Source organism: Medicago sativa, chromosome 1, assembly GCF_051527215.1.
Source record: "Medicago sativa cultivar Bolivia chromosome 1, Bolivia_mono, whole genome shotgun sequence".
In the NCBI taxonomy this organism is placed as follows: domain Eukaryota; kingdom Viridiplantae; phylum Streptophyta; class Magnoliopsida; order Fabales; family Fabaceae; genus Medicago; species Medicago sativa.
The window spans coordinates 74507214-74534909 of NC_140749.1; the positions used below are offsets into that span (position 1 = coordinate 74507214).

The window sequence follows — 27696 nt, forward strand, 5'->3', positions numbered from 1 at the left end:
GAATAATATGAAGTCACAAAATAAAACACAACAAACCAGAATCTTACAGTATATGAAATATGCAAGTTCTGAGAAGGTAGGTCCACCTCCAAATCCATTCCAAGATACTTAATCCGGAACCTAAAATGCTATTTAACTCATCAAGTTGAGTTGAAGTTTTAATACATGAAAATAACAAGTTCAAAGTTTTGATCCATGAGAACTACTATTAGTTCAAAGTTGACTAGTTCAAACGTTTGCGCATGGTTTTTCCCTTCAATCTCTTGCTGCTTTTGGCGTTCAAAACTTCAACGCCTGAAATAGTTTAAACCAAAAGCTTGAGGTTAGGACCATCAAATTAAAACATGTTTTTGCATGTTGAAGAGAGGCAAGACTACATCATGGTTTAGTAAATTTGAAAGGCAAGGATATATCAATTTGCTCTATACTTTTACAGCCACAAAGTAGTTGTTAAGGCCTCATAAGCCTTAGCATTCTAGCCACAAATGTGAAGGAAATCACTATTCAAAACATTGCTTGTCATCATGTCAACATTAAGTATTGCTTAACAATATCATTAATAAAATGTCACTAACATGATTAAATGCTAGAAAACTAGTAGTTGTGTGTGGTATGGCAATTTCATTGACAGACTCATTTTCAAATATTGTGTATGACGTTGACAAGATAGACAAAGATACTTTCAAACTACTCTTTTGATCAATGTATAAGATACTTATACTACAGATGATATAAACTTAATTGGAGAGTCAAGAGCGAAGATAAATAAAAAATTAGAGATATGGCAACAAGCCTAGGAAACACATGATTTCCAGTTTCCACCATGGTAGAAGTAAAACAAAATTATTATGTAAGCCGAGTTAAGAATAAAACATATAAAACCAGAAAACAAATAAAACATAATAAATGTAAATTGTAACGGTAAGAATTGGAGAACATATGATTCAGCAAATCTTAACTTTGGAGTCTATCATAGAAAGTTAAAGGGAGATAAAAGCAGGTATTAGTCACAGGATCCAAATAGTATGGATGAAATAAAGGAATGCTTTGTTATGTGATATCAAAATTCTTCTTGAGCTATAAAATGAAAATTGTGTTACACAGTCACAAAGTCACAAGACCCACAATGTTGTATTAAATCAAAAAATTAAACTTATGTTTGGTGTGTTTGGTGTATCACCGTTAGTATGTCAGAATCACGGCGATCTACCGTGATCTTTCAAAAGTTACACTTCTTAATTTCTGCATAATCACAATGAATCATTGTGATTATAGTATACTCACCGTGATCCTGAACTACACTAAATATTGAGTACTATATAGTCAACAAATAGGATCGAACGAGTGATTACACGGAAAATAGATATACTTAGAAATATAACTAGTAAAGAGTTATTTGGAATAATAACTCTCATAATAGAGAAGATGGTAGAATATCGTCTTAGGTGGCGTGGATTTGTACTCTTAGAACAACAACCAGTAATAGAAGAAAAGAAAATTTTAAGACAATGAGACATAATCTTAGTTCGTGTAGTTCAACCAATAGTTTCTACCCCTTCTACTATAGAGTAGCTATAGTTTCGTATAGTTCTTTGATGACTTGGGATTTACCGTGTCACAAATCAAATATATATAGTACTACCTACTACGGTCCAAATTACAGCAATGCCCATGAAGTGAACTCAACATGAACGGAGAAAGGAAAGGCTGTAAAGTATCGATAATGAGAGGAGACTAGATAGGGAATAATACTATAGTTTTAAAGACAAAAAAAAACTATAAATCAAAACATTAAGAGCCATTTAGTGGTAAGTAGCAATATATATTTCAACCTAGCACATGGTATATATATAACATGATTTTATGTTGTGGATTAATTCATATTGTTGATTTGCCTGGTTGTAGTTGCTTACTCAAAGAATGCGCAATTTAAAGCCAACAATAAAAGAAGCAGAGCAAGTTTGGTTAAATACTGAAGAAAAAAAAAATTGATTGTCTAGATTCTAAAATTCTAGATCATGAAAGCAAGTGACAAAACATGCAAATCAAAACCTACTTATAATCACCGACATGAATTAAAGCCCGTAACTATCTTAATGTGTTATTAAATGTAAACTATTTTTCTGAGAAGCAATCAATTTAAAAACATCAACGGGGTACCGCAGCTTCATAATAAGAAGCCACGAGTTTGAAAACATCAACCCTATACCCTGGATTCCAGTACAGATGAAATCCAACACACTCCAAAAGATTAAGTCCCTTTAAATAAGATTTTTTTTTGCGATAAACTCATGCTTCGATTAATCCAAAGGAAGACTAGATTTCCTTTTAGAAATGACGACGATAATTCAATACAAACGTTCATGACAACAAATTATTTTGACAAAATGTTACAATGCAAATTAACTCAAGACTAGTTTTAAAACTAAGGACATGTTTGGATTGACTTGTTTGGCTTATCTACTGCCATAAGTCTTGTAAGATTGTTTGAGAGAATTTATAAAAACAACTTTTGACAATTTTCATATGCTTTTTTCAACTTATTTTCATAAGTTCACCAATATAGCTTATAAAAACAACTTATAACATATACATATATATCACTCAAAAATAGTTTATGCAAGCTTATACATAAGCATTTGTGCTATAGTTGCTTATCCAAACATGCCCTAACTAGTGTCGGAGTGCATAATAAAAAGATCAAACATTGCAATCATATATAATACCTTAGAAGCCATGACCCATCTGCGATCCATCCAATCTTGATGCAGCCTCAACTGAGAATGATGAAACTCCATCTCTTCTTTGGAGCTCCTGAAAAACACAACATACTTGGAGTCCCCAAGAACTTTTGTAACAATACCAACCCACCAACCATCATTGTGAAAAGCATCAACTTCGTCGAAAAATTTGAACTCAGCAACATCATCAGTCTTTGGAGGACAGGGCCTTATATGCCTGATATCCAACTCCTCTCTCAAAGGCTTAGAATCATCATCGACCAGGGCCTCGTACTCGACGACAAACCTAAAATGTCGCTTTAATTCAACAATGGTGCCAAGAAACCAAGCCCCTCTGAGACCTTTTTCATCACTACAGACTTCAACCAATGCTCCTACCACAAAGTGAAAACCATCTTTCTCTAAAGTCACCGTTTCATCGGCTTTCACCAACACTTTATTCTTGATTTCATCATTATCAGCCTATAATATTAAGAATTAACAAACAATATCACTATTCACTTCACAACATCTAACATGCAAATAAATAACAATTCATTATAAACAATGGAAATTGAAGCTTACCTGCTGCTGCTGTTGAAGTTGTTTGGAAGGGTTTGCGGCGGCGGCGGCGGCAGAGGAGGAAGCACGGGTTTTTGATCTGGTTGCCATGGAATGGTTGGATTAGGGTTTTTGATTTCAGGAATTGTGATTGCAGAAATGGAAAAGAACACGACAGTGAATCAATATATAAGAGCGTTTTTATTTTGCTGTTTTGTTTTTTTATTACGTGAAAAGTGTGTATGGACTTTGGCGGGAATTATTAGAATGAGTTTATGATGGGCTAATTTCATTTTCAAATCCACCGTTACAAATAAGTTATTGGAAATTGGGACTTTTGTATGAATTTTAGCTTGAAATACATAAGTTAGCATGACTAACTTAGTAAAAAAAAAAAAAAAAGGTTAGCATGCATGACTAATGTGAGATATACAACGTGTATTTTTTTCTTTCAACCGACTTTTTTATACGCAAAAGTAAAAGATCGAATTTCTGATCACCTACATAAAAGTTCACGCCTTTTACCGTTTAAGTGTAATTTTAAATCAACAACTCTAGTAACATATTAAGCCACCTCAAATAAATTTATTTATAAAAAGTATAAATTATCAATTTTTTATTTTTTTTACAAAAGTATAAAATATCACTTGATTGACAAACTTATTCGTCTTGTTTGATGACATTATAAGTTGTAAGACAACACTCATACAAGATATAATCAAAGAATTTCTTTCTGTTGATGTTCCGTCTATGTATGACATCTTTGTAAGATTTTCCATTTTGTACAGCCTGGTGTGTCGTGCGCAGGTTAACCTCTAATAATATTTGTCGTTTCAAAAATAAAATTGTGTCTTATTGATACATAATCTATTGATTTTTTTTTTTTAAAAAATCAATTATGAATAAGTTTGACTATTTAAAACATTGTAGAGTTCAACTTTCTTAAAAATTATCATCAAATATTATTATTTTGGGGTGCTTTATTTATGTTTTAGGTAAATAAAAATTAATGTTATTTTTTTCTTACCGATTAAGTTTAATATATTATTTTATTGCTTTCTTGTGCCCTTATAAAAAGAAATAATGATATTTGTACAACCATTTTGTGATAACTTTTGGGACAACTTTCTTCTTCCCACTTCTTATTGGTAAAAAAGAATAGAGAGAGAAAAAGAGAAAATAAATAAGAGTACATTATGAATATGAGAGAAAAAATTATCCAAAAATTATACTAAAATAGTTGCATAAATATCATTTCTCTATAAAAAAAAAGCCAATATTATTTTGCTAACTATGCGATTATGTGTTGACTGAGTGTTTGATATCCAAAGTGACTCCGACTGTTTTTTTTTTTTTTTTAAGACTGTGCATTAAGTCCACACATAATTTCTGTCAACAAAAAAAATCCACACGTAATCGAACCAACGATGATTCAAAACATTGAACCATGAACAAGCACGTATGGTCTATATAGTTTGGTTATAGAGTAGTTTTGCCTCACTTTTTGAATAGTTTAAAGTAATTGAACTATGATACATAAATTCTTCGTGTCAATGTTAATTATACTTGTAGCTGCATGAGCCAAAAAAAGTGGAAAAATCATAGTGTGTGTTTGGTTGAATTGTGGCCAATAGTCACCGTGAATTTAGAGCTCTTTTAATGTAGTCTTCAGTTCTTTTAAAGCTAATATAGTGTACGGTTTAATGTGATTTATCTTTTTTACATCTAAGTGAACACAACATTTGATGCACATGTTCTAGCAATCAACCAATATTAATACCAAATATTAATCAAAAAAGTTACAACCATTAATGATCATACTACTTCTCATCTACCATTTGTCGCACAAAATGCATATCTATTGATACCTTGTGAGATCTATGAACCTTGCAAGTAAGATGAAGTTTGTCAGCATATTTAACATATGTGAGCTTGCCGTGAATGAGCATAAAGTTTGTAGGAGATGCAATATCTGTCTCAATCTTTTCCTTCTACTTAGGTATATGTACAAACGGTGACGCCGGAATTGGCTCCTCTAAAATGATATATTTTCACCAACATGTGTGACAGATGGTAGATGTTTAGATTTCTCAACTATTTTTCATTGAAGGGTATTTCTTAACCGTTTGCTTTAGGGTTCAATTTTTTGTTGGTGCGTATAGAAAAATGTATGTTAGAAAATGTCAACCCCTCAAATTATAATCTCATTTATCTTGATAGATCAATCGATCTTCATAATTGAAATATCTTGGTTTACCGAAAAAATGAGATACTTTTTCGAGGAGTAGATGATAACCAGCAGTTGTGTGTAATTTTCAAGTATCGATCAATAATATTAATAATTTCTCACTAACATGAGCAAATGCTACAGAACTAGTAGTTGTGTGTAATTTTCAAATATTATGCATAACATTGACAAGAAAGCCAAAGATGTTTTCAAATTACTCTTTCTATCAATGTATAATACGAGTGCATGCCAAGAATATATGAAATTATAATCTTTTATCATGATATATGATCAAAGATAATTATTGAAGTTTATTATCTTCAAAGATAATCCAGCTATAATTTATCATTACCATGCAATGATATTCATGATCCCCAATGAAATTAATTATATCTCCTAGCGAAATAAATAAAAGCAAGCATTCTACAAAAATAAATTCAAGGACACATTCTTTTAAAACCTTACATTCATTAAAAGAATAAAAGGAATAATAAGAAGTCACAAAAGTAAACACAACAAACCAGAATCTGAAAGTATATGAAATGCAAGTTCTGAGAAGGTAGGTCCACCTCCAAATCCATTCCAAGATACTTAATCCGGAACCTAAAATGCTATTTAACTCATCAAGTTGAGTTGAAGTTTTAATACATGAAAATAACAAGTTCAAAGTTTTGATCCATGAGAACTACTATTAGTTCAAAGTTGACTAGTTCAAACGTTTGCGCATGGTTTTTCCCTTCAATCTCTTGCTGCTTTCGGCGTTCAAAACTTCAACGCCTGAAATAGTTTAAACCAAAAGCTTGAGGTTAGGACCATCAAATTAAAACATGTTTTTGCATGTTGAAGAGAGGCAAGACTACATCATGGTTTAGTAAATTTGAAAGGCAAGGATATATCAATTTGCTCTATACTTTTACAGCCACAAAGTAGTCGTTAAGGCCTCATAAGCCTTAGCATTCTAGCCACAAATGTGAAGGAAATCACTATTCAAAACATTGCTTGTCATCATGTCAACATTAAGTATTGCTCAACAATATCATTAATACAATGTCCCTAACATGAGTAAATGCAAGAAAACTTGTAGTTGTGTGTGGTATGGCAATTTCATTGACAGACTGATTTTCAAATATTGTGCATGACGTTGACAAAATAGACAAAGATACCTTCAAACTACTCTTTTGATCAATGTATACGATAAACTTGATTGGAGAATCAAGAGAGGAGATAAATAAAAAGTTAGAGATATGGTAACAAGCCTAAGAAACACATGATTTCCAGTTTCTACCATGGTAGAAGTAAAACAAATTATTATGCAAGCCAGGTCTACCGAACCACAAAACAAATTAAAAAATAATAATGTAAATTGTATAGGTAAGAATTGGAGAACATGTGATTCAACAAAGGGAAAATAGTCACTTTGGTCCTTGAATGAGTGACGAGTAGTCATAATAGTCCCTCAATGTATTGAAATAGCAAAATAGTCCCTGATTGTGCACTTTGTTAGTCAAAATAGTCATTGATATTAAAATATTTCGTTAATATTGTCATATTAGTCCTTATACGTACTTACTTATTGTCATTTTAGTCCTTATATCAAAAGTGTTATTGTGAGTATTAAGGGGTTATTTAAGCTTTAGGGGCTATTTTGACTAACAAAGTGGACAATCAGGGACTATTTTGGAATTTTGATACATTGAAGGACTATTGTGACTACTTGCTACACATTCAGGGACCAAAGTGACTATTACCCCTTCAACAAATCTTAACTTTCGAGTCTATCATAGAAAGTTAAAGGGAGATAAAAGCAGATATTAGCACAGGATACAAATAGTATGGATGAAATAAAGGAATGCTTTGTTATGTGATATCAAAATTATTCTTAAACATGTGTTTGGATCAAAGTCGTAAGCGATTAAAATTTGCGATTTTGCGATCAAAGTCGTAAGCGATTTTGCGATTATGTGTCAACACCGATTCCAGATTTAGTCACAATTAATTAGCCATATCGCATGAGTCTTTCATTCATTCATTAAGATTTCAACAACCATAGCCACTTTCATTGAATTCATCAAACACGTGTTCAACATAATTAAGTAAGGCGCCAATATGCACCTGGTTTTGGTTATCAATAGTTGAGGAAATGACTGAACATAATGTACCCGACCATATATCTTTAGTCAAGGTCAATAAAGGAGCATTTACATGCCTTAACTCCTTCACGCCATTGGTGGCCCCACATGGCACAAGCGTAGAACTAGTATGCTTACCCACTAGTACCTGCGACGTGGTCACCCTCTCCACAGAAGTCGGAGACGCTTGTTGCCTACTGGACTCAGACTGCCCATTTGTTTCGGCTCTCCTCCATCCCTCCTTTTCCACATTATCTTGAGAACCCCCATCTTCCCGCAACCACTGTGATGACGCCATCCCCCCCGGCTTCCATGGATCTGCCCTAATAGCATTTGACCACCGTTTGGGAATCGTAACGTCTGGCTGAGAGAACCTAACCTCGCACTTGTTCTCGCTATGTCCTAGCACCCCACACACAAAACAGAAGCTTCCTAATCTCTCATATTTGAAATTCACTACACACCATTCACCCCCATTCGCCTTGATCTTCTTCCCTATCTTCAATGGCTGTCTGATATCAAACCTCACCTTCAACCTCATATACTCACGCCAGAAGCTAGAATTGTTATTTCCGTCATACTCCAAAAACTCTCCAATATAGTTCCCTAACCCCATTCCGACTTTCTCCTTCATCATACCGGTTGGCAAATTGTAAACCCTAACCCATAGATTCATATAGTTCAACTGTATATCCTTTAACGACACCCCTATTCGCAGCTTCTCCAGAACCAAAGAATGATTGTCATATGTCCACGGACCACCCTTCAGTACCTCCTCCATATCCAGTTTGTGAAAAAATTGGAACAAGAATAGCCCTGGTTGCGCTTCCTTCACTGCCACCCCCTTCACCGGTCGCCACACCTCAGACATCCGTATCTTCATCTCCTTGAGTCGAACTGGACGGTTGACAAGAAAACGTCCCACCAAACATAGGCGAGGATCATGTTCAGAATTATCTTCATCTTCAATATCGAAACTCAATCCCTCATCATCACTTAGTGACAAGTCTTCGAAAGTTATCTCAGTCATCGTACCCACGCTTGAAAAAACACCAACACCACAAACTCTTACAAGAAGAGAAACACAAAAGCTCTCACAACGGAGAGAAAACCGTCAGCAACCGGAAACCTTAAACGAGCAATTTAGAAAACCAGAAGCAATCGCAAAAGCCTGAAAGATTCGCAATTGCACTATGGTAATTGGACGTCACGTATTCAGCCAATGTCCCTTTTTGCTATCGGTGCACAGTAGTTGAAACCATCATGGATACTATATATTATAACATAATATATTGGAATGGCAGAAGCAGAAGCACTATCGCAAAAAGCAAAAAATTTGGAATCGCAAATCGTAAACGTAATCGCAATTGGTCGATCAAACTATCCCAATTCCTATACTTAAATCACATGAATAATGGAAAAAAGGTAGTACTAGTAAGAATGAATATAATGCAGACATGGAATATCAGTTTCAGAGAAAGCGTATGCGAGAGGACAAACAACCTGTCGAGGATTCCACAAATCAGACACTTCAGCATTTTTTATCGGCATGTCCTGGCAGCCAGGACTGCCGGGACCAATGATTATTTTGAGTTGGAACTGTCGGGGATTGGGCAGCTCGAGTGCAGTTCCAAATCTTCGAAACCTGGCCCGGGGACACAAACCAGACATTCTTTTCCTATCTGAAACGTTGGCTAATACACGAAGCATGGAAAATATTCGCATCATGTTGGGATATGATTCATGCTTAGCAGTTGATGTGGAAGGCAGGAGCGGTGGGCTGGAAGTGTTTTGGAAAGATGGTTCTAATTGTCGTGTGTTAAATTACTCTCGAAATTTCATTAATCTGATTGTGGAGGATAAAGAAGCTGGTGATTGGAGATTAACTTGTTATTATGGCTTTCCTGAACGTGCGCGTCGTCGTGATGCTTGGGATTTACTTCGGGAGCTGCGGGATATGCCATCTCTTCCGTGGTGTATCATTGGGGACTTTAATGATTTGTTGTCTCAACAAGACAAAGCTGGTATTCATCCTCATCCTAATTGGTTGTGTACGGGTTTCCGTGAAGCGATTGAAGATTGTGCCTTGTCCGATATTAAATTGCATGGTCACCCATTTACGTGGATCAAAAGTCCGGGTACCAATCGAGTGCTGGAAGAAAGATTGGATATGGCTATGGGAAACCCTGAATGGCTGCAACATTTTCCAGAAGTCAAACTTACAAACTTGCTTACTTCTCACTCAGATCACACTCCAATACTGCTTGATACTATACCTACGGTTCATCAGAGGTATAATTATTCTTTTAAATTTGAAAACAGTTGGCTTCTAGAGGACGATATTGAGGAGGTGGTGGTGGATGGCTGGAGTGGTACTAGGGGGTTGGAGCTCGGTGATAGAGTTATGAATTGTTCTACGAAGTTGCAAAGCTGGGGTAGGAGGAAGAGAGTTCGGTTCAAGGAAGAAATTAACCATTGTATTCGTATATTAGAGGAGCTTCGTACCCAGCCGAATGGTATGATGCGTACTCAATATGTTGAAACTCGGGCGAGGCATGCTCGACTACTTGTACAGGAGGAGGCCTTTTGGAAGCAAAGAGCGAAAATGCACTGGTTGAAGGAAGGGGACATGAATACTAAGTTCTTTCATACATCTGTGGTAGCCCGCAGCAAAGTAAAGAAGGTTAGTAAGCATCGAACGGATGATGGGAGGATTGCTACGTCTCAAGAGGATATGTGTATTGTGGCACAAGGTTATTTTGAGCAACTATTTGCTGCGAATGCAGGTGTGCATGAACCGGTGCTGGATTTGATGAGTCAGTGTGTGTCGATGGATGACAATATAATGCTTACAGCACCTATTACAAAAGAAGAATTGCGTCAAGCTCTTTTTCAGATGCAATCGGACAAGTCCCCAGGTCCAGATGGTTTTAATCCGGCATTTTATCAGAGATTTTGGCATGTGTGTGGTGATGATATTTTTCAGGCAGTGGTTTCTTGGTTGGATCGCGGTTACTTCCCTTCAAATCTTTCAGAAACAAATATATGTTTGATTCCGAAGTGCGAAGACCCGGATAATATGAAAGATCTTAGGCCTATATCTCTTTGTAATGTGTTGTATAAGATGGTGTCGAAGTTGCTCGCTAATCGACTGAAACGATGTTTGGATAAATGTGTGTCAGAGGAGCAGTCAGCGTTTGTTGAGGGCCGCTCTATATTGGACAACGCGTTAATTGCTACCGAGATAATCCACTCAATGAAGAGGAAGACAAAGGGATGGAGAGGGGAATTGGCTCTCAAGATTGATATTAGCAAGGCTTATGATAGAGTGGATTGGGGGTTTCTTTGTGGTGTGCTTACGCGAATGGGTTTCAATGAGAAATGGATCCAATGGATGATGATGTGTGTTAGTTTGTTACTTATTCGGTGCTTATGAACTTTGACAGGGTGGGGCCTATTGTACCCGGTCGAGGGTTGCGCCAAGGTGACCCGTTATCACCATATTTATTCATATTGGTGGCTGAGGGCCTCTCGACTCTAATACATAAGGCTATTAATAGAGGTGATATCCATGGGGTACAAGTAGGTTGCGGCGCACCAGTGGTGTCCCATCTGTTGTTTGCAGACGATTGTTTTTTGTTTTGCAGGGCCAATGTGGTGGAAGCACAACGTTTACTCACTATTCTTAAAACTTATGAGGTAGCATCTGGACAAGAAATTAACTTATCAAAGTCTGAGGTGTTTTTCAGTCGTAATATGAGTGAGGCTGCGCAGAAGGATTTGTCAAACATTATTGGTGTCCGACATGTGATGGGTACCGGAAAGTATTTGGGATTACCTTCGATGATTGGTAGAGATAAGAGGTCTGTTTTTTCTTTTATCAAGGATCGTATTTGGAAACGAATAAATGCATGGAGGGGACGCGCATTATCGAAGGCTGGAAAGGAAGTTATGATCAAATCTGTGTTACAATCTATTCCTTCATACATAATGAGTATTTATCTTTTGCCGAATTCAATTATAGATGATATTGAAAAGATGATCAATGCGTTTTGGTGGGGAGGAAGGAGTAACAACCGAGGAATTAAATGGATGGCATGGGAACGTGTGGCATGCCCAAAAAAATTTGGTGGAATGGGGTTTCAGAATTTCAAAGCTTTTAATCTCGCTATGGTAGCTAAGCAAGGATGGAACCTTCTGTCTAAACCTGAATCTCTGGTTGCTAGAATCTTTAAATCGAGGTACTTCCCGCATTCCTCGTTTTTGGGTGCTAAACTTGTACACAACCCGAGCTTTTCTTGGCGGAGTATTTGGAATTCGCGTCACTTACTTTTATATGGATGTAGGTGGACAATTGGAAATGGGCAGCAGGTCAGCGTGATGAATGATCCATGTGTTCGAGGTGGTCATGGTAGCTGGATTCAATCCCCACAAAGTCAGGATGTGCATAGTTTGCGTGTGTCTGATTTGATAGTTGATGAGGAACGAGTTTGGGATATTGATAAACTTGAATCTCTGTTTCCAGATGATATGGTGCAAGCTATTCTTGACACACCACTTTTTGCAGAAGTTCAGAATGATAAAATAGCGTGGATGATGGAACGTAACGGGAGGTATACTGTTAAGACTGGTTATAAACTTGCTATGATGGAGTTGTTACATACTGATCGGTTCCATGTTGAAGGAGAGTGGAATAGAATTTGGAATGTGAATTCCCCTCACAAAGCACGTAATTTGTTATGGAGGATATGCAGAGGGTGTGTTCCGACGCGTCTCCGACTACAATCACGACATGTACAATGTGAGGTGATATGTCCCTGGTGTGATACGGATGTTGAGGATGATTGGCATGCTTTTGTGGGTTGTACGATGGCGCGTGAAAGTTGGTATTGGGCAGGCCTTTCGACTGTGCTGCAACCGCGAGTTGGAACTGTGAGCAGTTTGACCGATTTTGTTTTTGATATATGTCGTTCCGAAAGCCGAGACATTGCTGGTCGGGTGGCTTCACTTCTTTGGCAAATTTGGGCTGCACGTAATGATGTCATTTGGAATGCCGCTCATCATACTTCAACAAGCATTGGGAGGACGACACTAGATGCATGGCAGCAATGGCAGGAGGTTCATAAACATCCCCCACAACCGGTTGTGCAACACAGACAGAATAGAGTGCAAGGTAACATCTCAGTTTGGGAGAAACCACGCGAGACATGGTTGAAGTGCAATGTGGATGCCGCGTTCCATGACCGTAACCATATTACATCTTTTGCGTGTTGTGTTAGAGACTCCCGCGGGCAATTTATTCGGGCTCAAACAAAATGGCAGCGGGCAAATATGACAGTTTTGGAGGGGGAGGCAGTAGCCTTACTCGAGGCTCTTCACTTTGCTGATGCGAACATATGGGACCGGGTTGTCTTCGAGTCCGACTCATCTACTCTAGTGCAAGCTCTATCGTCTTCGTGCAAGGGTGATTCAGAATTCTATGCTATTGTTTCTAGTATTATTTATCAGTTATCTTTACATTCCAACTTCGAGGTGAAGTTTGTTAGGAGACAAGCGAACATGGTTGCTCATAGTTTAGCTAGGGCGGCCTGTTCTTGGGCTAGTCACCGTATTTTTGATTCTTATCCTTCTTGTATTGAACATTGGATGATTAATGATAATAGTTAACTTTGTTTCGGTCAAAAAAAAAAAATTCTTCTTAAACTAAAAGGAAAATTGTGTTACACAGTCACAACGTCGCAAGACCCCACAATGTTTGTATAAAACCAAAAAATTTAACCTATGTGTGGTATCACGGTGAGTATGCAAAAATTACGGCGACCCACTGTGATTTTCCAAAAGCTACATTTTTTAGCTTTTGCAAAATCACGATGAATCGCGGTGATTCTGATATACTCACCGTGATACTAAACATACGTTAAATATTGAGTAGTATATAGTTAACAAATAGGATTGAACGAGTGCTTACGCAAAAAATAGGTAGACTTAGAAATATAACTAGTAAATAGTTATTTGGAATAATAACTCTCATAATAGAGAAGATGGTAGAATATCATCTTAGGTGGCGTGGATTTGTACTCTTAGAACAACAACCACTAATAGAAGAAACGAAAAATTGTAAGACAATGAGATATAATCTTTGTTCTTGTAGTTCAGCCAATGTCTATTTCTTCGACTATAGAGTGACTATAGTTCTGTATAGTTCTTTGATGAATTAGGGTTTAAAGTGTTACAAACAATATATATATATAAAATCTAGTACTAATACAGTTCAAATTACAACAATACCCAAGAAGTGAACTCAACATGGACAGAGAAAGGAAATGCCGTAAGATAACGAGAGTAGACTAGATGGGGAGTAATATAATACTATAGTTTTAGAGACAAACAAAAAACTATAAATCAAAACATTAAGAGCCATTTAGTGGTAAATAATAATATATCTTTCAATCTAACACATTGTATATATGACATGATTTTATGGTGTGGATTAATTCATATTGTTGATTTGCCTGGTTGTAGTTGTTTACTCAAAGAATGCGCAATTTAAAGCCAACAATAAAAGATGCAGAGCAAGTTTGGTTAAATACTGAAAAAAAAAACTTTGATAGTCCAGATTCTAAAAATCTAGACCATAAAAGCAAGTGACAAAACTATCTCAATAACTAACATGAATTAAAGTCAATTTTTTTTTTTGAAACGGCAAAATATTATTAACTGACGAGCCCGTGCGAGGAGCACTAACAAGCTCGGGTGGAGAAAAAAAAACCATTACAAAAAGGGGAAATCGGTTGCCATTCAATCACCAGGCTCGAACAAAAACCCCTTTAAAAAACCACCCAAAACAAAGGAATCAACCCAAAGAGTAATGACGCAAGGATATACATTTGACGCATGCACAAGCATACCCCTGCGTCAACACCAGCTGCCTAAAAGCCACTCCAGCCGAAACCAAAACTGCCAAGACACCCGAAATCACAACACCCCACCAGACAATCGACGCCAAAACTGCCCCCCTGCGGCAGAAGCAAACCACACCACCACCAAACCCACTAATAGCCCCCACATAGCGCTGGCAGCAAAACAACAAATAGGCAGCCACACAGCTGGACAGCTGAGTGCAAGGAGCAAAATACCAGCACCACCAACCTGCAAGACCGAAACAGTCGCAGCAAAAAAACCAAGGAAAGAACATCAATTACAACCGCACACACTTCCTTTGGAGGCACCATTGAGGATTCCAACACCATTCAAAAAAGAGACAAACCGGAATATGCAACCTACATAACACCCATCTCCACGACAACACTTTAACCTCCTCCACTATATCATCAACCGCAACATTAACTTCCTTAAAAATCTTGTCATTCCGAGCTTTCCACATAACCCAAATCGTCGCATGCCAAATCATCCATAAGCCCTTTTTAACGAATTTATTACTTGCCCCCCCACTCCAACACTCCCAATGAACAAAGAGGTTATGGGGGATTAAGAATGAATGGTCAATCCACAACATCAATTTGCGCCACACCAAAGAAGCCACCTCACAATGAAGGAATAGGTGACGGGATGACTCTTCCACCATGTTACACAACACACAAACCGTAGAATCTTCCGGACCAAGAACACCCCTCAACGCTAAATTAGCTTTAGTTGGAACTCGGTTTAAAAGAACCCTCCAAGCAAAAGCCACCACTTTTGATGGCGCCGGACTCTTCCACATGTTATCGAACACATCTTTCTCCTCCTCCGTCCACATCCCTTCGGTAGAAAGTAAGGCCTCCAATTTCATATATGACGATCTAACCGAAAAAACCCCGGACTCTTCTAGTTTCCACCTCCACATATCATCTTGTGAAGACAAAATTGATCCCTCCAAATCCTCCTTAAGACTAATAAGCACCTCCTCCTCCCACATAAATAAGTGCCTTCTCCACAAAAACCTCCATTCCGTACCTTGCTCTACCACCATCCCCACTTCCCCCCACCTTAGCCTCCTTTTGGTTTGAAATCAAATAAAGTCTTGGATATTTATTCCGGAAACAAACATCCCCTTTCCAAGTATCATTCCAAAAGCTTGAGTTCAACCCATTACCAACCTTTCTAGCTACTTCCAAATTCAACCAATTCAAGCCACCAAAGTCACCCAACTTAATAAGGTCCTTCCACCACATAGATGTATATCTAGGCCACCCACTAGTTGCATTCTCCAACAAGCTTCCCACACCATGACCATACTTCACTCTCAACACATCTTTCCACAACGCCATCTCCCCATCTAACAACCGCCATCTCCATTTAGCCAAAAGACTAATATTCATCACCCGAATATCTTTCACCCCCACACCCCCATTTCTTTTAGGTTGACACACCAAATCCCATTTAACCCAACTAATCTTCTTCCCCCCTCCCACTCCTCCCCAAAGAAATTCTCTTTGAATTCGCACTAACCTCCGCCAAACTTGCATCAGCATCTTCAAGAAAGACAAGAAAAAAATGGGAATAGCATTAAGAACCGCATTAAGAAGAACAATTCTACCTCCAAAACTAATATATTTATGACCCCACGTATTCAACTTTCGCTAAGTTTCTCCACCAAAGGGTCCCACGTTGACAAGCTCCTTGAATTCGCACCCACCGGAAGCCCCAAGTACTTGAAAGGCACACTCCCCCTACTACAACTAGATCGTCTACCCGTGCTGCCGCACGGGCCCTAAATAGCTTAAAACATTACTTGCTATTCATTCTGAATTGTCGACGGAATGTCTATGACACACGCAATACATTATAAACGTAATGTGAATAAATAATTAATGTGGTTATTATTACATATGTTCTTATGGATGTAAAAATAACATAGAACCGCAACCATTAATGGACATCATAACGTACTGCAGTGTCCACCTTTCCATTAGTTCCAAGACATTGGAACATCAAGATGAGTTTTATATAACCAAAATTAACGTCAAAAATGTTCTTATGGCACCAATACATATATTATATGATGTACATTAATCCAAAGATAACAACATAACCAGCCAAACCTGCTATGGCCTTTGTTAGCAAAACCAAGTCCCAAGCCTTACAAACAGACAATGATTAAATCAACAAAGATGAGAATTGTAGATTCACTCTATATAATTTACATTACATAGATAGCAACACAAAACCAGGTGAACCTACTATGGCCAATGAGGAAGATAAATGAAGAAGAACATGGAGTGCTGGAACAATCGAGGAGACGAATTGAAGGAAATGAAAGTGTGTAGACTAAAGAGATACATGTTAGTAAACGAAAGATAAGAGGGAATAACACATAGCATTCACAAATATGCTTCAGGCATGACTGGAATATGCTAGCACTATATCTTTCTAAAATGCTATGATCAGCTAATTTATGCAATTCAAACAAATTCATATGCTTCATATTAACATATACTTGTGGAGCACAGGTGGCTTCAACTTGGAGGACATTAATTTTTGTCCCATTTGATGCAAAAAAATAAAATAAAATGTCAGAATAACTTTGTTAGCTATCCTACAACCGTAAAGCAATTACATTTAAGAGGCTAAAAAATTTCAAACCATCAAAACTAAATATATTAGCAATATCCAGCTCACCAAAAAACTGTATAAAATTAAATTGACATTTAAGTGTCCAAAACTCAGTAGACTTCCATTATAAAAATTACAAACAACAAATAGTTCCAAACTTATACTCACAATAAGCATACTCTTGACATCAGCAAATAGTCCTTCAATGTACATTTACTAATACTATGCATTGATTTGCTTCCATGATATACTACTTGCAACAACTAATCCACTAAGGTTCAAAACTGACTTTTGTAAGGACGGCTTGTAGTTTTGAGATTACATAACATTAATATGAACATCATAAAGAGACAAAAGGAAATGCAGTAGTTATGCAAGAGCACTAAAAAAAGGAAATAAGAACCAAGAGGGCATAAGAAACCATTCCAACGAATTCTCTAGTACCCACTTGCTTGGTAATAGTATGTTGTGGGATGTTTTGTGCCTGTCATGCTTTTAACTTCATTTGACTCAAAATCTAGCTGCAAATCATCAAAAGATTTCAGTTACATTAATCAATTCACATATGTCAATCCACAATATCAAAAGTAAGCGGCAAATAATCTTTTATTTTCTTCATGTATGGCTAAGAAATCACTTGTACATGCTTAAATAGTAAAGACCAATATAGTTTCTGATATACACTGATATAGTAAAATCATGCTTTTTATTTTTTGAAATCGAGTTGAAATAGAACAAAAATACCTCATTGATGACAAAATTTACTGTAAAATAATGCTTATGTTAGACAATATTCCTCCGCAATCCAACAGCACATTCAGATAACATAAGGCGAATAAAACTATATAAAGCAAAGGAATGCTTGAAGCCATAAATTGACATTAAAATAGTTTTTTGTTCTTTCCTTCTAAACAATTGCCAATAGCAGTGGCCACTGCAGCAAAAACCAAGAACAAAAACACCTGAAATAAAGAACGGCCAAATCCAAGCAGTAGCTTAAAACAAACCCAAAGCTGTAACAAAAATAATTGTTGTAGCATACCTCAAAAAACCAAAGCGAAAGTGCCATGCTACTAACTCGTAGACCTAAAAATTAAAACCAAAATGTAAAAAAGAACAGTAGCAGAAAATTAAAACCAACATATGGCAGCAATGAGAGACTATACTTCAAGTATACTCTAAATCATAACCGAACCGTTGAATCATACTTCAATTATACTTTAACCAAAAACACATCAGACTAAAAGCACATCAAGTATAATTTAAGAAGGAAGAAGAGACTAATTTAAACTATTTATAAATGTAGAAATGAATACTGGCCTTCCCCTAGACATAGATAGCTATGAGACTATTGTCTTACCATCAAATGATCAATTTTATCTGACTATAAGCATACTACAATAGTTTATTTATTATTACTAATATCCTTTCATAGGAGCTACAATAAATCATGTCCCTATATAACATAGGACATGGAGGTCGCTCATGGTCATTCAAATGACCAAATGAAAAATTTGAGTCAAGAAAAAACTAAACATTTAGTATCAATATCACTTTCTATTAGGTACTGGTTGAGAACTTGGTCCAAATAGTCCTTAATAGATAGATCTCTTTCTTTGCCAATAAGTTTTCAGAGGCATTTTTACCTTGACATTGTTCTCATCCTCAACCAGTACCTGCAAGTTTCACCACATAGTTAGGAGAAAAAATAAGTTATTTTCATTGTTGATAGTATGAATACTTAGACTTGGCTTAATTAATTTTCTTGATCACATAGTTAATGTATTGTCGCAGTCGCATTCTAAACTGAAAGCATAAATTGTTGATAAAATAAAATATGAAAGATGTGCTTAGCAGTGCTTAGTAGAGAATGTTCAAGCCAGTCATTTCCTTCATTTCCATTTTAGAGAAAGAAGTTCCCTAGGTTCAACAGATGGAAGATGCAACTAATTTCAACTAAGAACCTACAATTTAATTTCATGACTAATGCCAATGTCTGCACTCATTCTCTTTATGCTTCTTTTCAATCAAACTTAGAAGAGAGTTTGGGAAGTTATTCTCCCAGAAACAACAAAATATATCATATCATAATAAATTGGAATACAACATGTGTTACAGACAATTCCTGCTGAACATGAGCTGCAGGCCAAGAATTTCAGTTCTAATAATGATGAAAACAAATTATAACATTACGCTATTCTCGAATCATTTTTTCTATTTCATTCAGAATGATAATTTACAATAAATTCTAAAAGAAAAGACATAAGTCAGAACACACATGTCACTAACTTTCAGCCATAACATTATGCATACTTATCAAGTAATTACAATAATTTCACAGATTATCAAATTTTAATTGCATTTGGTCATTATTCAGCATAAATAGAAGTAACGTGGAATCACAGGTAAAGTTAAGAATCATAAAGCACACAACCACCAGGACCACAAAACAAAAGCATGAAGCTTGCTAGAGTGAAAGAAAACAAAAAGTCAGGAACTGTATAATCAAATTGAAGTTGTCGACGGCGACGTTTTAATAATACTATATATAACCAATAAAAGAATTTGGGGAAATGAATAAAAAAATCAATAGCTACAGAGATGCAAGATGAAACTAAAGCATGGCTAAGTTGAAATCCAATTGTTATAGGGAAGTCACTTCTGATTGCTTTAGGGATGAATCCATCTTCAACCATGAATAAACATAATCTTTAATTTTATTGGACACATTTTTTTTACACTATTATTTTAGTGCCACTGAAAAATTTAATTAGTTCCAATTTCCAAATAAACTGAACGAATCAGTCAAAAGAAACAATCAGGAATCACAATAGCTAAATTGATAGTTAAACTGATATCTATCATTATCACATATGAAGTATGAATACATGAAACTTTTTCAAAACATAGACAGAAACACTGTGATTTGGTTTTCAATCAACCAACATGCAGAACTAACAGAAACACTAATAGATCTACGGGAATCAGGTGTGGTTAAAATCAACACAGATATGAATTCATCTAAACTCTATAGAAAATACCTGGGGTCAAAGCACGATTTGCAGAAAATCCCTAGGATTGAAGAACAGACTTTCGGCACGAATATCGGCGGAAGAACTTCGTTCTTCGATTCTATTTCAATTGGGTTCTCCAGCTTCATGACTTATATTACATTCATGAGGAAAAAAAATATGAGATTAAAACTATATTATTGGAATAAAAAAGAAACAATCGTGAGAGAAAAAAATCATCAAAGAAAAAGCATAACAGTGATTTCAAATCTAGCATAAGTTGAACCTTACATTTCATAGAGGTAAATAAGGGAGAGACGACAGCGAGGTTGACAACGGTGGTTTCCAGTGAGAGGGGCAGAATTAGAGACGATGAGAACGAAGAAAAGTAGCGAAATCAGCGATTGAGAGAGGAAAAGAGCAGCGAATGAGACAGAAGAGCGATTATTTGTCATTGAGAGAAGAGCGATTGAGAGAGGAGAAAAACTGCTAGTGTGATGGTGGTGATCGATGGTGGCACTGGGAGAATGAGGTATGAGAGAAAAGGGAGAGAGGGGGGTTAGGGAGAGTGATGGTTATTGAAAACATATGAAATTCATTTTTGTCATTTACGATGCAATTGGGTGCTGAGTCGTGTGTGGAAGATGTTAATAGATGGCTGTCAAATTTGAAATTCAAACATTAAGCAAAATAGATTCATCTAACGGCTGAAATGATTTGGAGCCAAAATATTAGGATTAGGGTTTGGAACTTAGGGTTAGCATGTTTGCTAGGATTAGATATAAAGGATTTAAAAAATTACACGCCATCTCCATAAACTCATTTTCAACATTAACCCCTATCAAGGAACTCTTGAAAAAAATTAATCTTCAACCCCGACACCAATTCAAACCCTCTAAGAAGTGCTTTCATCGCCCAAAGGTTCTCCACCGTAGCCTTCCCAATACAAAGCGTATCATCGGCATATTGTAGATGGGAGACCACCAAATCATTCCTTCCAAAAGCGAAACCCTCAAACAAATTACGATCCACCGCATTTTTCATTAGCCCACTAAAACCTTCCGCCACTAAAAGGAACAAGAAAGGAGCAAGCGGGTCGCCTTGCTTAAGACCTCGATGGATACTTATCTCCTCCGTTGGGCTCCCATTTACAAGAATAGACATACTTCCCCCAAACACACAAGCTTTCATCCACGCCACCATTTACCACACATGCCCACTCTACCCATCATATACTCCAAAAAGCCCCAATCTACCGAGTCGTAAGCCTTTTCAAAGTCCACCTTGAAAATGAGACACTCTTTCTTCGCTTTCTTTGCATAATCCACCAATTCATTCACAACTAACACCCCGTCCACCAAGTGTCTACCTTTAAGGAAGGCCGATTGTGATGATGAAATAATAGAGTTCATAACACTTGCCAACCTCCTAGCTAAAACTTTCGCTAATAATTTATATAGACATCCTAGCAAGGAAATAGGTCTATAATCCTTTAATTCCAACGGGGAAGAGACTTTAGGAATCAAAGTAACAAAGAAAGCCAACATACTTTTAGGCAACACCTCATTCACATGGAATTGATCAAACATGATTCTCACCTCATCCTTGAGCAAATACCAAAAAGATTTGACAAAAGCAAAATTAAAACCATCAGGACCCGGACTTTTCCCACCATCACTCTCTTTCACCACCGCCTCTATCTCCATTAACGAGAAAGGAGCCACCAAAAAATCATTATCTTCAACGGTTAGTCTCTCAAAATTCACCCCATCCAACTTCGGACGATTCCAACTAGTATCCACAAAATGATTAGTAAAATAATCCACCACCTTCCTACGCACATGATAAGGGGACATCACCCAACCATCATTATCCTTAAGCGCCTTGATAGCGTTCCTACTCTTTCTCAATTTGATGCATTTATGAAAGAATTTGGAATTTGCATCGCCCTCCTTTAACCACTTCGATCTAGATCTTTGAGCAATCAAAGCATCCTTCGCCTTAAGGAGTCTCTATAATTCTTCAAACTTGTCCTTCCTAACCCCCACTTCTATCTCGGTCAACATCCCCTCCTCCCCTTTTTCATCCAATTCTTTAATCTCACTAACCAACATCTCCAACCTCTCCTCCATACCATACTCCTCCTTACTCCACTCCTTGATTTTCACTTTAAGGCCCTTTAATTTTTCTTTTAAAACAAAACTCATCCACCCGGTAATGTTTTGACTTCTCCATGCCTCCTCGACAACCCCCTTAAAGTCATGATTTTGAAGCCAAAAATTGTTAAAGCGAAACGGTGTAGGTCCTCAACTCCAACCATCATTTTTTAGCACCAAGGGGCAATGATCCGAGACATCCATAGGCAAAACCCAAAGAGCATTATCCCCCCACCTTTGAGTCCATTCTTCCGAGATAAGCATCCTATCAATACGGCTCATCAACCTCCCATTAGGATGAAACCAAGTAAAGCGACGACCCAATACATTTAAATCCTCTAACTCCATCTCCCCTATAAAGGCATTAAACAAGAACATCTCCAAAATTTGAGTTGAAGAAGCTTCATCATTCACTCCTCTCCTTTCATCTCTTCTTCTCACAACATTAAAATCTCCAAGCACACACCACGCCCCCCACCTCTACTACTCCGCTCACCTTGAAGATTACCTCATAAACGTCTCTTGGCCGGCAAATCACATTTAGAATAAACATTGATAACAACACATTTAACCTTCTCCACCCCACTCCAAACACACCCCCACAAAACCCTCCTCTTGAAAGGAAGACACCAAATGTGCATACGATTTTCTCCAAATAGATAATATACCACCACTATTCCCTTCCGAAGCTCTAAACGCCCCTCACAATCTTCACTACCCCAAATAAAATAACATAAAGAAGGAGTTACCTCTTCAAGCTTTGTCTCTTGTAACGCCAAAAAATCAATGTTATTTTGTCTCACGAGCTCACGAACCTTACTCTTCTTGATTCTCCCACCTAAACCCCGCACATTAAAGGAAGCCACTATCATTGGCGCATCCTAACCTCCTCCTTAGTAGCCTTAATTTTCACCGCCGAATTTTCAAGTTCGACAAGTTTATCAATGATTCCACCCTCCTTTGCCGCATGGGAAACTCCCGCCTTCTTTTGGATACCTAACTCTTTTTTAGCCGCAAGCAATTTCAACTTCTTCCCCCTTCCTCCTCCGGAACCCCTATGAGAGTCCTCCACAAAGTCCGCATTATTTTTGAATAAAAGCCCAATGCCCGACCCTTGGGGAGTTCTCACCTCCATGGAACAAGCCTTCCCACCTCCCCTTCCATAGCCACTAACAAAATCCTCCTCATCACTCCAAATCTCCTCTCTACATCCCGGTTGGGATGCCGTTCTTCTATGTGTTGCATCAATTTGATACTTTTTCTTTGCACTTTTACACAATTTGGAGCTACCGTCAAAACAACCTTCTAACGCCGGACCCAAGTGTTTTTTCTCTAGAGACAAAGATTTCTTCTTCATTCTATTCCTCTGCCTCGGTTTCAAAATGCATTGTTCATCCTCCTCAAAATCTTCTATAGAATCACTATAATCCGAGCCATCCGATTCTTCCGAAAAGAATCTAATGTGTTGATTGATAGGTTTTTTTGCCTCCAAATGAACAACCTCCAGATCCTGTGAGTGACCTTCCACACCCTTTGAGGAAACCATCTTTGCAGGCTGGCCAGAGAAACCCACGTTATTTCTGGAAAAATTTGAGGAAGATTGCTCTTCAGATGGTATCTGCACCCCCTGTTTACTCTTGTAGCACGCCTTTTCCACCCCAGCTAACATGCCTTGAAAAGTACTAGGCCCAACAGGATCCAGCACCAAGACCGGTCCCACCTGCCCAGCATCATTGCTAACATCTGCCCCATGTGTAACGTTCTCCCCATCCAGCAACATGTCACGCGCGTGGGGAGCTTGCAGATCCACACTCTGCACGCGCTCCAAGTTATCCCCCACGTGGTCCCCAAGGTCCCCTTCATTTCTAATGCATCTCTCCACTTCCTCTCTCCTCACATCAAGTCCCAAACCCCTAGCTTCCACTTGTCCACTTGATATGAGTTGATTCAAAAAAGCCTCCCCTTTAAAAGATCCTAGATCCTGACATTCCTCTAAAGTATCTTCCTGCATATCCTTTCCTTCCATTGATAAAAATTAGTAGCCTTTTCAACAGTGGTCCCCACTTGTACAATTTTCAACCCTCTAGGACTGTCCTCAGCATCAGAAGACAGGTCTACCTCCCCACCAACCACATCCCCCTCACGTGAAGCAGTAGAGGACGCATCTCCACCCTCCACCACCATCTCTTCTGTTGACCACCGCCTACCTCCCCTCTCCTCCACAACCCATAAACAAAAATGAGCCCCCATGACCTTCAAGTTAACTAACTCCTCAATCAATCCTTTGTTGACAGTTGAGACCTGAATGCGAGCAACATCAAAACGATTTCTAGCAATGGTATCATCATCAAAATCAATAAAAACAACAAACAAGGAAGCAAGCTTTTTGAACAAAAATTCATCCCACACATGGAGTGGGATCCCATAAACAGTTAGCCACACCATTCTACTATCTGCAACCATTTGAGGACTCTACCTTCTAACCCTCTTAAAGACAGCATTCCACCATTGTTTATGACTCTTGCTGACAGCATGAATAATTCATGGACCTTCCTCCAGCAACAACATCATTCTCTCCCCCATAGCAGTGACTTTCACACCATGAATACCCTCCATCTATAGGCCTTGTTGGACCGCATAGGCTTCCATATGCTGATGCAAATCACCTACAAAACCCAATTTCAACATATCCAGCATCTCCTCTGAAGGAAGGATATCCAAGCAAGGAACACCCTCCTCTGACATGGGAGCCGATCCACGTTCCAGTGACAAAGCAGATTTGAATGATTTGCCTGGTACGCTGATTCCACGCCTGCTTTCGTCAACCTCCCTAACCCTTATCACCTCCACTGCCTTCTTATCCTCTCTCCCAAAACGAGCCCTATTCACTTGCAACCTGAAGTTCCATAACCATACATCTTCCAACCGAGCTTCAAGATCGTCCAAATCATCCACCTCCTTGAACTTGACGAAACCAAACTTCCTCCCCCATCTATCCACCTTATTACGAATAAAGACTTCTTCAACATACCCATACTCCTCAAACAGCCTCCGAAGGACTGTGTTAGAAGCTTTCTCTGGAAACTTAGTGAAGAAGAACGATGTAGTTGAGTTATCAAGGTGATGGAAGTTCATCCTCCTCCCTGCTACCACCTTGCCTTGTCCTGCGTGACCCTTACCCTTGGAAACCTCTCTCACTTTTGTCCCAGTGGACCCACTCCCCCCCACAGCCTCTCTCTCTAGTTTCTCACTCATCCTTTCTATATTTGTGGGAACTAATTAAAGTCAATAACTATCTCTTAATGTGTTATTAAATGTAAATTATTTTTCTAAGAAGCAATCAATGTAAAAACATCAACCCTATACCCTGGATTTCAGCACGGATGAAATCCAACACACTCGAAAAGATTGAGTCTGTTTAAATAAGATTTTTCTTTGATACAAACTAGAAATGATTATGTCATGCGGCGAAGATAATTCAATACAATATTCATGAGAATAGTATTGAAGTCAATCCTCGCCGGGCAACAAATCATTTTGACAAAATATTACAACGCAAATTAAGTCAAGGCCAGCTTTAAAACTAAGGTCATGTTTGGATTAACTTACTTGAGTTTATCTACTGCTGTAAGTTTTGTGAGACTCTTTGAGAGAATTTATGAAAACAGTTTTTGACAAATTTCATAAGCTTTGTCAACATATTTTTACAAGTTCTCGATATAGCTTAAAAAACAATTTAATGTTATCTTACGCAAGCTCATACATAAGGACTTGTGCTATAAGCTGCAAATATATTGTTTATCCAACATTGCAATCATATATAATACCTTAGAAGCCATGACCCATCTGCGATCCATCCAATCCTGGTGCAGCCTCAATTGAGAATGATGAAACTCCATCTCTTCCTTGAAGCTCCTGAAAAACACAACATACTTGGAGTCCCCAAGAACTTTTGTAACAATACCAACCCACCAACCATCATTGTGAAAAGCATCAACTTCGTCGAAAAATTTGAACTCAGCAACATCATCAGTCTTTGGTGGACGAGGCCTAATATGCCGGATATCCAACTCCTCCCTCAAAGGCTTAGAATCATCATCGACTAGTGCCTCGTACTCGACGACAAACCTAAAATGTCGCTTTAATTCAACAATGGTGCCAAGAAACCAAGCCCCTCTGAGACCTTTTTCATCACTACAGACTTCAACCAATGCTCCTACCACAAAGTGAAAACCATCCTTCTCTAAGGTCACTGTTTCATCGGCTTTCACCAACACTTTTTTCTTGATTTCATCATTATCAGCCTATAATATTAATAAGTAACAAACAATATAACTATTCACAATAACAACATTTAACATGCAAATAAATAACAATTCATTATAAACAATGGAAATTGAAGCTTACCTGCTGCTGCTGTTGAAGTTGTTTGGAAGTGTTTGCGGCGGCGGCGGCGGCAGAGGAGGAAGCACGGGTTTTTGATCTGGTAGCCATGGAATGGTTGGATTAGGGTTTTTGATTTCAGGAATTGTGATTGCAGAAATGGAAAAGAACACGACAGTGAATCAATATATAAGAGCGTTTTTATTTTGCTGTTTTGTTTTTTTATTACGTGAAAAGTGTGTATGGACTTTGGCGGGAATTATTAAAATGAGTTTATGATCGGCTAATTTCATTTTCAAATCCGCCGTTACAAATAAGTTCTTGGAAATTGGGACTTTTGTATGAATTTTAGTATGACTAACTTAGTCAAAAAAAAAAAAAAAAAAGGTTAGCATGCATGACTAATGTGAGATATACAACGTGTATTTTTTTCTTTCAACCGACTTTTTTTTATACGCAAAAGTAAAAGATCGAATTTCTGATCACCTACATAAAAGTTCACGCCTTTTACCGTTTACATGTAATTTTAAATCAACAACTCTAGTAACATATTAAGCCACCTCAAATAAATTTATTTATAAAAAGTATAAATTATCAATTTTATTTTTTTTTACAAAAGTATAAAGTATCACTTGATTGACAAACTTATTCGTCTTGTTTGATGACATTATAAGTTGTAAGACAACACTCGTACAAGATATAATCGAAGAATTTCTTTCCGTTGATGTTCCGTCTATGTATGACATCTTTGTAAGATTTTCCATTTTGTATAGTCTGGTGTGTCGTGCGCAGGTTAACTTCTAATAATATGTGTCGTGCGCAGGTTAACTTCTAATAATATTTGTCGTTTTCGGTCAAAAAAAAATAATATTTGTCGTTTCAAAAATAAAATTGTGTCTTATTGATACAAAACCTATTATGATTTTTTTTTTTTTTTAAAAAAATCTATTATTA

At 37.5% G+C, this 27696-nt stretch overlaps 2 protein-coding genes and 1 long non-coding RNA gene across 3 annotated transcripts; all 3 read right to left on the reverse strand.

Annotated features, from left to right (window-relative positions):
* Positions 1–2669: 2669 nt before the first annotated feature.
* On the reverse strand, positions 2670–3392 carry LOC146957350 (protein AGENET DOMAIN (AGD)-CONTAINING P1-like). The gene is made up of 2 exons (XM_085750297.1): positions 3306–3392; positions 2670–3203 (listed from the first exon to the last, which is right to left on the reverse strand). Exons 1-2 carry the CDS (start codon positions 3390–3392, stop codon positions 2670–2672), a joined length of 621 nt encoding a protein of 206 aa, XP_085606423.1.
* Positions 3393–6222: 2830 nt separating this feature from the next.
* On the reverse strand, positions 6223–27034 carry LOC146957351 (protein AGENET DOMAIN (AGD)-CONTAINING P1-like). The gene is made up of 3 exons (XM_085736054.1): positions 26767–27034; positions 26187–26663; positions 6223–6285 (listed from the first exon to the last, which is right to left on the reverse strand). The coding sequence occupies exons 1-3, from the start codon at positions 26851–26853 to the stop codon at positions 6271–6273; spliced, it is 579 nt and encodes a 192-aa protein (XP_085592180.1). The 5' UTR covers positions 26854–27034; the 3' UTR covers positions 6223–6270.
* On the reverse strand, positions 17374–20970 carry LOC146957352 (uncharacterized). The gene is made up of 3 exons (XR_015023017.1): positions 20495–20970; positions 20234–20354; positions 17374–18868 (listed from the first exon to the last, which is right to left on the reverse strand). It is a non-coding gene; the product is annotated as an uncharacterized LOC146957352 (long non-coding RNA).
* Positions 27035–27696: the final 662 nt, after the last annotated feature.

Coding starts and splice junctions, on each gene's coding strand:
- LOC146957350 (XM_085750297.1), bottom strand. CDS start 3,392: ATGGCAACCAGATCAAAAACCCGTGCTTCCTCCTCTGCCGCCGCCGCC. Junction 3,204..3,305: donor AACTTCAACAGCAGCAGCAG/GTAAGCTTCAAT, acceptor TTAATATTATAG/GCTGATAATGATGAAATCAA.
- LOC146957351 (XM_085736054.1), bottom strand. CDS start 26,853: ATGGCTACCAGATCAAAAACCCGTGCTTCCTCCTCTGCCGCCGCCGCC. Junction 26,664..26,766: donor AACTTCAACAGCAGCAGCAG/GTAAGCTTCAAT, acceptor TTAATATTATAG/GCTGATAATGATGAAATCAA.